This window comes from Festucalex cinctus, chromosome 6 (assembly GCF_051991245.1).
Source record: "Festucalex cinctus isolate MCC-2025b chromosome 6, RoL_Fcin_1.0, whole genome shotgun sequence".
Taxonomy (NCBI): Eukaryota; Metazoa; Chordata; class Actinopteri; order Syngnathiformes; family Syngnathidae; genus Festucalex; species Festucalex cinctus.
Genome location: NC_135416.1, coordinates 5,330,566 through 5,342,620, shown reverse-complemented (window position 1 = coordinate 5,342,620; position 12,055 = coordinate 5,330,566). Strand labels below are relative to the sequence as shown.

Sequence of the window (12,055 nt, the reverse complement as noted above, 5' to 3'; positions counted from 1 at the left end):
CCTTGACGGCGCTACGCATGACGTCACAAACTAGGCAAAACATATGACGTCACAAGCCGTACACTTCGCGTGATGGCAAAAGCCAAGAGGCGGGAATATCATAAAAGCCTCGTCCAAAAGTTATGCAAAATATGTAGTAATACATTTTCCCTCGGGTGAATTAAAAAAAAACAAAAACTTTTTTTTCCCAATTTATTGTCTATATTTGACAAAATTCTCAAGTTCACATGCATGACAATATTATTTTAATGAGAAAGCTAACAAATTTATGAGCTAATGATAACCACAGAAATAAGGCATTAATGTATGGATTGATGTATATTAAATTTATAGAGAATGTCATAATATACACATGCTACACGTACTATGTACATTTTTGTACAGATTTTTTTTAAAACAATAATTGCATGCAATAATAGAATTAAAAAAAAAGGTAATGATTGAATTTAATTTAAAATATATAAAATTAATTCCCAACAAACCATAGAGGACGTGAGGAAAAACGGAAAAATGTTATGACAAGGGATAAATCCAAAGTTCACCCAATAGGATACATTCAGGATAATTACACAAATAAATGCACAACATAAAATATGGGTGGAAAAAAACATGGAAAAAAAACAAACTTTAGCATAAGTCTTCAAATTGGCAAACAGTTTTTAAGACACAAAATAAATCTTCGCTAACTCCTTTTCATTTACTTTTATTCATGAGATAACACACAAGTCAATATTCACAGAGATAAGGTGGTTATAAAAACAAAACAAAAAACTAGGGCAACATTAGCAACTTCAGCTTAAAAAAGAAAAAGGAAAAGCCACTATCTGGTATGCATGAATAGTAACTGTACAGTATGACCAAAGTTTTGAGATTCCTAAAATGAAGGATGCAATTGCTAACACAGTCCGCATGTACAGTACAATGCTAACAGTACGACAGCGTGGATAACAGACTCAATAGAAACGTTTACATAAACATGATCACATTGGTCTTACTGTTAGTTTTCCCCAAGCTTTGCAATTTAAAAGCCCAGAAATATGTATTTTATATACATTCTTCAAATCATAGTAGAAATGTTTCCAGTGGAAACCAGACCGTAAATGACATCCTGTAAATTGTTGGTGAAAAGCGAACAAAGCATACAGTATTTCCTCCTCAAATAGAGGCCATTTTGTCATTTCATTGCAACAACTATGAAGTGCTTATTGGAAGTAAGACATTCATATTTGGCAAAAGGATTTTCTTCAGGACAGTGCTCGACACCAGTGATCGGTTGACGGATATTTCGGCGCCCGTGTAGTTTTCAATTGTGTCCTTTTGTGTTTGCCTCACGGCCGCAAAGACAGCTTGAATGTGCATTTAACCATCAACTTATTGGAAGAAAGGCATCCATATTTGCTCAAATGTCTTTTTTTTTTTTAAAAGGGTGAGGCTAGACACTGGATAGCGATAACTAATGTTACCCAATAGCACCACCTATCGTTTTAGTTCAGATAAACATGGAGGGGATTGATTACTGGAAGCAAGGCATTTATATTGAGACCAGACCGTACAAATGTGAATTGTAGTCACCGTATTGAAAGTTAATCTGTACCGCTTGCCTGTGGTAAAGGTAATTACAGTTACCTAATGGCATTACCCGTCGTTTTTAAGACAAGGAGGCATCTACTTGCTTGAAGTAAGGCTAAGGGTGGATCTAGACACTGTTTGATTGTTGGCTGGATGAAGATAATTAGTTACCTAATGGCGCTGTTTTGTTTTTGTTTTGTTTTTTAGATGAGAGCGATTGAGGTGTTCATTTATTTTGTTTGAAAACGACGCTAATGTGCATTTTTGCTGAGCATATTGACAAACACCGCCGCTTGGCTATCATAAAAATAATTAGTTACCCAGCGGAACTCAGTTATTTTTGTTTTAACACGAGGAGGAGCTCGGGAGCGTTTAAGGCATTTAATTGATGCACAGCATCTATTATAATGGAGTAAATACGGTAAATTCAAGTGAAAACGTATGGTGAATAAACACGTAGCTGCTGAGAACAAATGATTCCAAAGTGCAGATACAAAAAAAAAAAATTTAAAAAAAAGTGACTCCTTCCAGTGGGAATGTTGTCCATGTTTACAGTTTAAAAAACAAAAGCGTCCTTCTCTCCTTCACGCCGCTCCTCCGTTAGTCAGGATGACCTCGCAGTCGCTCAAGGTGGGCGCTCGACACACCCCCTTGCCCACGACCTCCAGCGGGACGCCCTTGTAGGTGGCCACGCACTGACCGTCTGTGCGGAGGTCTGCGCGAACGTGCTCGCAGACCTCGGCGGAGTCCAGCTCCTTGTCTGGGTTGCCTATAGTTACAATAAGCAGGCATTGTTGACAAATTCATGAGGCCTAAAATTGAGCTTGCTTTTTTTTTTTTTCTTCTTGCTTAGCTCCACTTCACTAGCATCATGAACACATATTTAAATTTGTCAACCTCATTATATGATGGAAAAAAAAAACGTTTTTAGACTTTTACATTTATAATACATTACGGAATTTTGTTTAATCTGCAGCAGGACTCAAAATTCAAATGGATTCATACTATTCTTTTTTTCAAGTATATATATATTTAAAAATAAATAATTAATAACCACCATGACAAAGTTCAAACAACTTAAGATAGCTCTCGTCATGTGTGTGTAGTAGCACCTGAAAATCCATGGATGGTGACTCTATCACCAGGTACCGCCCCAATGGGAGGAGCGAGGATCTCCACGCTGCCCGGCGACCTTACGCACACGACCGCAGCCTGGGACGCCACGCCTCGCACCTGTGTGGGCTTCAGGTTGCACAGTAGAACAGCCATGCAGTTCTGTAACTGCAAGACACGCCAACATTACCTTTATTAGAAGACCGCAAAGGTCTCGCGAGGTTATTTTGCTACGTGACAAATTATATTTCCTCATAGAATGGAAATGCCATTTATCCATTCCAACCTCTTTAAAAACTAACAAAAAATTTTGTAACGTGATTTTTTTGTTAATCATGCTCATCTGAGATTAAAAAAAACATTTTGTAACAGTTGATTAATGTTATAAACTTTATTTACTAAAATGAATAGTAGGCAATATAAAAATGTAAAACTATAGTAAATAAAATGAAAACAAAATTGTGAAAATCACAAAAATAAAGTGGAGCTGATTCAGCACATAAAAATAGTCCTAAATCAACTAAAAAAATAAACTTAAAAAAAACTTATTATTTTTGTTTAGCAGTATTATTTAATGGGCATTATGCAGCTCCTTCTGTTGTGCGCACATTGGCCACAAGGAGGCTGCACAATCCATTGATAACCAGAGCCATTGATCACAGTGTAGTACTCTATGCTGTGATTGGTCAACTGCTTGATACATGACATATGGACACCATCTTGTTACCCTACTGAAACAGAGTTGGCCAAACGTGATCAATCAACAGCTCTGTTGATAGCTATAGGCTCCCGTCGTTACTCTTGGTGATGGTACCTGGTTGACGGGCACGCACTCGCTGACCACCGTCCTCGGGTGAGCCTCGCCGACATCCACGTGCTGCAAGTACAAGCCGTCCGTTCCGGGGAGCTGCATGGTCCTGATGATGCAGCCCGCCCGCAGGTCCAGGCGGGACACGTCCATTTGGTTTTGGCCATCCATCTTGGCTTTGTCCTCAACGGAGACTTCTGCCGCCTTCTGTGCTTTTTTCCTTTCTGGCAAATTAAAATAAATAAGAAATGATGCTCATTTCTAAGACAATAAACGCAAGTTTCATTGACTTTGTGCCCATATTTGTAACTCCAAACACTTGTTTTAAAATTATCTTTCCCCATAGAAATGAATCAAAATGCCAATTATCTGTAATATCCCAGCCGCAATCTTTTTGTTTGTGCTTTTAATAGGGAATAATTGCACTTTATAATACTGTACTTTATAAAAATAGAATGTAAATAATTGAATGTATTTCGTGCCTCGTAATTAAATGCTCTGAATGCACATTGGCTGCAATACAATACATTTCAAAGGACGTCAATTATACGCGGATTTTTGGTATTCCCAGCGTGAATATTTGAAAGTGTGAAATAAAAAATAACAAAAAAAAAAATAAAAAAAAATAAAAAAAAATAAAAAAAAATAACGAGGGTCCACTGTATAATTATGGCCATATTGAGCTAATGCCAAGTCCCGTTCGGCTATTAGCCTAGCCTAGCTGGTTAGTAGCTCATGTGGCGAGATAGCAGGGATTTTTTGGAATAAAACTACGACATGAGGTAAATAAATGAGTTTCGTTAACGACTGAAATATCTTTGCAGTCTAACAGGCTCCCGCCCCCCATCCGGCCGCAACCCACCTCTGGCCTTGCCCTCGGTGGACGACCGCCGACTGAGGCCCATCTCCCGCAGCTCCCTGCTGACGGTGGCCGCGCTGACGTTGGCCCCGGAAGCCCGCCGGAACTCCGCGGTGAGAGCCTGCAGGGACGGGAATGTCTGCTCCTGAGCCATCCGCTCCAGGACCTGCCGGTGCTCCTCCTTGAGCTTGTGCGGCCGGCCGCAGCGGGGAAGCGGGCACGTCCTGCCCTCTCGCTTCCATTGCACGATAACATTGTTGACGGTGGAGCGCGGCAGGTTGAGCAGAGTGGCGATCTGCCGCAGGGACTTTTTGCACATGTGGCATCCGACTACGGTGCCCCGCTGGAAGTCGCTCAGCTCCCCGCTGCGACCCATAGTTCACGCCGAGACAGTCCGAGCTCCGAGTAGCCCCGGATTGCTGGAGACGAGTGCAGCGGTTTTTCTTCTTCTTCTTCTTTCAATTATTGGTGGATTGCAGAAGGCAACGTTCAAGTGTATACCGCCACCTATTGTACAAGAGTGTGTAGCATTCGTCATCCGAATCCATCCATCCATCCACACCTTAAAAGTGGCAATGACGCACTCCTCATTTATGTTTAAAAAAAATATAATTTCTGCTGTAATTGCTCAGTTTGAGTCATATGTAAACAAATAAAAAAAAAAAAAAAGTCTAAAAACAAGATGAAATTTATTCCAACACAATGCTTAAACGTGCAGCAAGGGATTATTTTGCTCTGAATACACACGACTATTTAACATTAGAAAATAGCGATGGTGTTAGTGTGCAATATATATTTGGTCCCCCAATAGACATCAAATATCACAAGCAAGAACGAGTCATGTCATGTGCCGTAACAATGATGTGCCCCTTTACAGCTGTCTCTCACTCACTGAGGAAATAAAGTGCAACAGGTGTACAACAGATGCGTAAACGAGGACGGGCATTTTTTTTTTTTTTTTTTAGGCGGAGATCCAAAAAGGGAGAATACGGGCAGGAAAAAGCAGCCGGTGTAAGCGGGCTACACGACCTATGTTGGTCCAAGCTGGTGTTACAACGTCGGATTTCCTCGCACAGCAGTTGGCTGGTTTGTTCACTCACCTGCAGTACATTACGAGCTACATCAAACTGGCTTCACTGGTTGAATCTGAAAAAAAAAAAAAATCAAAATTCCTATTCACAAGCAGTTTTAACATGCCTAAAAAGTTTGGTGACTAACAATCACACAAAAATAAATGAACAGAGTCTAAACATCTGGTCCTCTGCAGTTGACTTGCACAACACATCCAACCCACGTGAAAGGACATTTTGAAATATCGACACACACATTGGGACTGGCACGACGTCCACAATTATGCAGCATTTTCTACTTGGCAACAGTAAACAGCGTCAACGCAGGCCGTCCTGTGATTGGTCCACTTGTATTTCCCTTTAAGACGGCGACAGGGGCACGCTTAACAAGTTGCAGCGTGTGGTCTGCGTTTCTTCTCGCGGCCGCTCAAGGCTGACATCACTTGTGCAAAAAAAACACAATTGTCCATATGAGAGGATGGATGAGTCAGCGTGCGGAGGCGAGACGGCGGGTCGAGCCAAACAGACACGGCTGTAAATTCAAACCCAAAAAAAAAAAAAAGAAGAAGAAAACTGGCAGTGATCCTGAAGAGGACTTATTTTTGGATTTCAATAAAAGTTTCATACTGGAGGGGAGAGTCTGTTCTTGGCCTTTTAGTGGCTTGAGAAATGTCTACAGTTTTGTGCAATGATCAATCGACAACTTATCAATTATCAAAATAATGACAACTATTTTGATAATTGATTACAAACCTTGTTTAACTTGAAATTGCCAAAATCCAAGCAAACAGACTTCAAAGACATTAAAAACATTTTTTTACAATAACCTTTTTTTTTTCTAATATAGTATGGACCAATCAATTAGGGCTACAAGTAGCAATTATTCTAATAATTGATGACTGTCATTTTATTGATGAATCAGGTAAAAATCATGCAGTTTTTCAAAAACATGACATTATGTCTAATCTGCAGGAAATACATCAACATTAGTCAGTTCCTGATTTGGTCCATACAATGTCAGAAAATTGCCAAACATTTTGACTAATAAAGTCAAAGTAGATGTTTGCAAATATCTAATTTTGAAAAGAAAAAAAAATACCAACAAAGATAACCAGGCTGTTTTCATGGAGGATTACAAAAATTTGAGAATATTTCCAGTTGAGTTATTGTTTTTGAGAAACCAATTTGTTTGTGCTTTTTCTGCACTATCAATATGAAATAATGTCCTGGTTCTTTTTTTCTTTTTTTTTAACAAAATATGTTAAAATGTAAAAGTAGCCCTATACGACAAACCTTTCATTGAAAATAGTGTGGATGTCCGTCTCCCTCGCGGGTGTGATGAAAAGTGTGCGTGTGCGTGTGTGTTGATGGCGTCGCGAACTGCTCGTTGTGCTGGAAAAGTTGGAGTGTTGACACCTTTGTACGATAGCAGCAGGATAAGCGGGCGGGTTTTAAAAACATTCACCTCGAAAAGTGTGCGTGTTGAAACCACCAAAAGCCTCGCGGGTGCGACAAAAAGTTCGGACGTCTCATTGGGGAAATGTGGGCACTTGCACGGGTGAAAGTGTGGAGGATGTCTCGGGGTGCCTCAACGAGGGGCGTGTCCACAGATGCAGGGACAAAAGTGTCCAGTAGATGGAGACAGAGTAATAATTTCACAACCATGTGTCCTCAAGAGTCATGTGCTTCCACTCCTGTCCTGCTTGTCCTCCTTTTCCACAATACTCCCACCTTTAATCTGTCCCGCGCCGGGTCCGAATCGGACGTTGTCCACTTGCAGCCCGCTAACCGTGTTGAGGGAAGAGTCGGAATCGCTGCTGAGCGCCAGCTGGTGCTCACCTGATGGAAGGGGAACACGTTTGGGAAATTTACGGTGGAAAGTAACAGTTGGTTTTAGTGTTTTCATTTTCAGTTAATTTAACGTTCTTTTAATACCACAATTTTTTTTTTTTTTTTTTAATACGCCCGATTCATGGCTGCCCCTTATCTTCCATCATCTTAAAGGGATACTTGACTTATTTAGCCATTTTTGGCAGTCAAACATAATATTTTGCCTATAATAAATTTGATATTTTCATTATTTTTCATGTACAATTAGAACCTTTAAAAACACATTTTGCAACTTGCTGTCGACTGAAAATGACATCACAAGCGCTCAGGTAACCAATCACAGCTCAGCTTGTGAATGTCACATGATTAATGGAACGATTGAAGTTGTGATTAATTTCAATTAAAAATTTTACACACTACTAATATATACTGTAAAGTAAAAGCAAAACCCATACTGCTGGAAATGATGTAGTTCTCCTCCGCCTGCGGCGCCACCTGCCTGTTGTGACCGAGCCGGGCCGGATCGGGCGCCCTGTCGACCAGCTCCAGCTCCACGGAGCTCTCGTTGACGGTGATTTCGCTGGCCCCGCTGATGACCGGGTTGGCGGACGGGCCCTCCGGCGACATCTCGTAGTCCGGCGGCGACTCGTCGGAGCAGTCCGCATTCAGCTGGACAGACGGCAGAAACACGGACTGCTGTGAAGCGGCCCGGCGAGACACGGCTTGAAAATTTGGAACTGACCGAGATCCCCAAGGCCTTGAGTATATTCATTTTGCACATGGGACACGTCTGGTGAACATGCAGCCAGGGGTCCACGCAGTGCTTATGGAACACATGCCTGGGAAAAACAAAAACAAGACTGAGAGTGACGATATAGCAGAGCTTGTGGTCACGTTTGCAAAAAAAGAAAAGCACACCTGCAAGGTAACACCCTGACGACATCGTTTGGCTTGTAGGCCTCGATGCACACGGCACAGCTGTCAAAGTCGCGCTCGGTCTCCTGGACCCAAAAAAAAAAAAAAAAAAAAAAAAAAAAAAAACCTATCGAATCCATGTCGTGGAGTGCAAATAAATAATAAGTCACAAAACTGCATCAGCATACCTTGTCACCTTTCTTAATGGTCCGTACTGGAAGCTTGCTGATAGCTTTTTTGGCAGCGTCCCCCAAGCGTCTCTGCAGGCCCGGAACAGAACACAATTTTAAGTGCGACACCGGGACGTGGCAAAATCTAATACTCGGGGAACAACAGAAATTGAAACTACAGGAGGCTTTGCGGTCCCACCGATTACACTTTTTTTTTTTTCCGGCAGGGTTCATAACACTATTGTGTTCTGCTTTCCAATTATTTTGGATGCAATTCCTCTGTTGGCCGCAAGATGGCAGCAGACGATTTAGCTTGGAACTAAATTTGACTAAAGAAGAGTGAAAACAGGAAGTAAGATTATTTCAAGCTCATCCTAGTTTTTGCTGAAGATTATTGAATGTTAAATCATATGTAATGCTTTTTTACGACGAAAAAATCGGCAGCTGTAGGTTAAATTTATAATGTACATCTTTGGGCATGATTATTAACATATTATGAGATAAGTTAGTTTGGGAAAAATAGGATTTGTTTACTGTCAAGGTGTAGGAATCGGTACACGGGGTATCAAAATAGATTCATAACTATTTTACTAAGTGCTTAGAGCCATTGTTTAACGTAAAATTGTCCAAATTTATGAATTCAGTCTCTCAACAGAAATTATGCTCAAATGCTTCATGAAGACAGACTGATTTTGTGTTGAAAATTAGACATTTGCATTTTACTTTGAAAAGCAATGACCGACCCAGCAACCAAATTAAGTTTCCAAAAGTTGGTGATGACAACATCAAATTCAATCCCTGTTGTGGAGTATTACTGCATTGTTGTTCAGTTGTTGTTTTAAATCAATAATCCTAATAAACGAAAACTGTTTAATATACAGTAAATGGGGGAAAATGGTTCAAAACAAAATAAAATGTCATCCAATTAATCAATAGAATAACCGACAGCCCTATATTTCACCAGTAATTTAATTATATGTAAAAAATATAGTTTTCTTTTCAATTATACAGATAATTTACATCATGAGAAAAATGAAAAAATAAAAAGATTAAACCAAAAGGGGGGGAAGATCAATGCAACAAATCAACTCTTGATCATGTAAAGCGGGCCTGATGAAAGAATTGAGCAGACCGTACGTGGTCCACGAGCCATATTTTGCCCACCGCTGATCAACTGGTCTGCAGCAAAAATGTAGTTTGCCTCACTGTTGCAATACTTTTTAGAGGAGCCCGTCACTTCTTCCCTCATCTCCCACGTTTGCATTATTTAGCAGCTTCACTGAACTATAAATTAATCCTTCATTTCTCCTCTCGGGGTAAATTCACATTTGCAGCTTGTAAATAAAGGAAAAAGGTGGCAATATATTGGACATGCTGCAGTCGCCACTTGTTGGTACTTTTTGTTCAAAAGCAAACAATGGCTGCCGGCCCCTGCAGATGTTACGATAACAGACGCGGCGATGATGTAACAACGATTTGCTATTTGCTGTCGTTGATGGTTGAGCGCTTTCGCGTCGGGCCAGCTGTCGAGCTAATTCCGGCCTCGGATGGAAACATGGGAAGCCGGCGACCACATTTTATAGCGGAGATCTCGGACTTACATAATAATAATAAAAAGAAAAGAGCTGAAGCCATACCTGGTTGCGGTCTCGTGCATTAGCATAGCGGAATCTCTGGATATAGTAGAAGACAAGCCAGGCGAGGGAGATTATCATGAGAATGATGAAGGAGATGGAGACAAAGACTACCGACGTTCTGCTCACATACTTCTGCAGGTTGCGCGTGCCCACAGTGATGTGCAAGGTGACGGCCACCTGCTGCTCCAGCAGCGCCATGATCTCCCGACCTTTGTGCTCCGGGATCATGATGGCCACTATGTCGCCTGTACCTGCGCACACCAGCCAAACGGCAGCGGGTCACAACGGGATGGTCAGATGTACGTGCAAGCTCGATTCTCAGCAACATTTGCAAACTGGCCTAGTGGTGAATGTTTGTGTAGCTTTTACTTTGGAAAGCTATGATAACATTTTTTTCCCCCAATTTTCTGACATATTACAAAGACCAAAGCAGAAAATGAATAATTCATGTTTGTGTATGTTTTCTACTTTGTCAATATGAAGTAATCTTTTTGGATTAAAGAGGTGAAAATTAAACCTTTTTTTTTTTTTTTTTTTTAATCTGATTGATAGCTTAAAGCGGAAATCAACCACCAATATTTTTTTTTGACAAATAACATGTTCTATGCAGCCCCACTGGTCTAATAATCGTATTGCGGCTAATATTAGTGTTAGCGCAATATGAGTTAAGAAGCGAAATCCAGCCATTTTTATCCATCTCAGGGGGCGGCAATTTTGCCACTTGCTGTCAAAGTGAAAATGACATCACAGTTGCTCAGGTAACAACCAATCACAGCTCGGCTTAAGAAAACAGGTGACCTGTGATTGGTCATTGCCTGAGCAACATTGATGTCATCTTCAGTCGACAGCAAGTGTCAAAATGGACGCCCTTTTGAGATGGATGAAAATGGCCTGATTTTGCTTCATACCTCATATTGCACAAATGTAATATTAATCAGAATGTCATGTTTAGACTATTGTCAAGAAATGTTTAAGGTTGACTTCCCTTTTAAGCGACAAAATAATCAACTTGCTAGTTACAGCTCAACTTGTTTTACAGTTAAAAAATGTGAACGAAACATTTTTGCCTTCACCACATTGTTGGCAAAAAAAATGTTACGCATGCTGGACAATCTGTGACGCATGGAACCTCAACCGTTTCCACTCGTCATATGAGAATAACAAGTTGTGTGCTTTCAGGGACTTGATTCAAAAGAGTGACGGCACATCATATTCCCTGGCCTCCCTCAATGAACTTCATGGCAACTCCCAGGGGTGACTTCTGAACTTCTCAGACAACAAACATGTCTCCCGCTGTCACACAAGAGCCACCAGTGCAAATCTGCTAACATTACCACCACTTGTTGCACCGCACTACTGCATAAATCCATTTATGTAACTGCTAAAAGTCAGCCAACCGTGCTCGCGGAGTCAAACCTAATTAATTAAAAGCGGAATTTTTGCTGCCGTCTATTGAAACACAGAGTCCTCCAGAGTACAAACAAACGACACACACTGTTCTCCTTACAGTGGCGAGAGATAACACGAGCGAGGTGTTAGGAAGATAATGCTCGCCATGTTAACACCAACAAAGCACGCTCAGGCGGCCAACTGCCACCTTTGGGATGACCGTGACAGATGGTTGATGCTGCCATGTAGCTAAATAAGCGGATTTGCTTAAGTAGCATCCGAACGTGTGGCAGCGTTGTCAACAGTCAGCTGACTGGGATATTTACATCCACTTGTCCAACACATTTATCATTTTATTGAACACAACCACACGGGTGGAAGTCAAGTCAAACATTTTTGTGACAATAAAATGTCCTGTGAACCCACAATAGTCCAAACATGGCTTTCTGATTAATATTGTGTTTTTAGAAAATGCATTATCAGCACCAAAATCCACCCATTTTTATCAGTGGCGGCCATTTTGCCACTTGCAGTTGACTGAAAATGACATCACAGCTGCACGGGGCTCAGCTAATGCTGCATTTGAGGATGGTCGGAAGTCGGACTTTTCAGAGTTCAAACCAGGAAGTGTGTACGGGAACGCCACCTTGAAGTCGGAAATTCCACTTGTGAAGTCTGAAGAAAAAAGGGACCCC

At 41.0% G+C, this 12,055-nt stretch overlaps 2 protein-coding genes across 5 annotated transcripts in view; both read right to left on the bottom strand.

Moving 5' to 3' along the window:
- Window positions 1-687: 687 nt before the first annotated feature.
- Window positions 688-5,582, bottom strand: LOC144021109 (methionine--tRNA ligase, cytoplasmic-like). The gene is made up of 5 exons (XM_077525150.1): window positions 5,450-5,582; window positions 4,353-4,856; window positions 3,497-3,714; window positions 2,682-2,850; window positions 688-2,338 (listed from the first exon to the last, which is right to left on the bottom strand). The coding sequence occupies exons 2-5, from the start codon at window positions 4,723-4,725 to the stop codon at window positions 2,154-2,156; spliced, it is 945 nt and encodes a 314-aa protein (XP_077381276.1). The 5' UTR covers window positions 4,726-4,856; window positions 5,450-5,582; the 3' UTR covers window positions 688-2,153.
- The window catches only part of rnf150a (ring finger protein 150a), a 20,883-nt gene continuing 13,849 nt past the window's right edge, over window positions 5,022-12,055 (bottom strand). For 2 of the 4 annotated variants that reach the window (XM_077525147.1, XM_077525146.1), the window contains 6 exons: window positions 9,972-10,222; window positions 8,353-8,424; window positions 8,168-8,250; window positions 7,992-8,088; window positions 7,705-7,918; window positions 5,022-7,258 (listed from right to left, as the gene is read on the bottom strand). In XM_077525147.1, coding sequence (XP_077381273.1) covers window positions 7,098-7,258; window positions 7,705-7,918; window positions 7,992-8,088; window positions 8,168-8,250; window positions 8,353-8,424; window positions 9,972-10,222 — 878 coding nt within the window. In that variant the 3' untranslated portion in view covers window positions 5,022-7,097. The remainder of the gene's footprint in view (window positions 7,259-7,704; window positions 7,919-7,991; window positions 8,089-8,167; window positions 8,251-8,352; window positions 8,425-9,971; window positions 10,223-12,055) is intronic. The other 2 variants (XM_077525148.1, XM_077525149.1) reach the window with 2 other exon arrangements.

Bases quoted from the DNA above. Each gene is read 5' to 3' on its own strand.
- LOC144021109 (XM_077525150.1), bottom strand. From the start codon at position 4,725: ATGGGTCGCAGCGGGGAGCTGAGCGACTTCCAGCGGGGCACCGTAGTC. The intron at 3,715-4,352 runs GTGGGTTGCGGC...TTAATTTGCCAG, and splicing joins CACCGAGGGCAAGGCCAGAG to AAAGGAAAAAAGCACAGAAG. The intron at 2,339-2,681 runs GTGCTACTACAC...TTGTAACTATAG, and splicing joins CACCATCCATGGATTTTCAG to GCAACCCAGACAAGGAGCTG.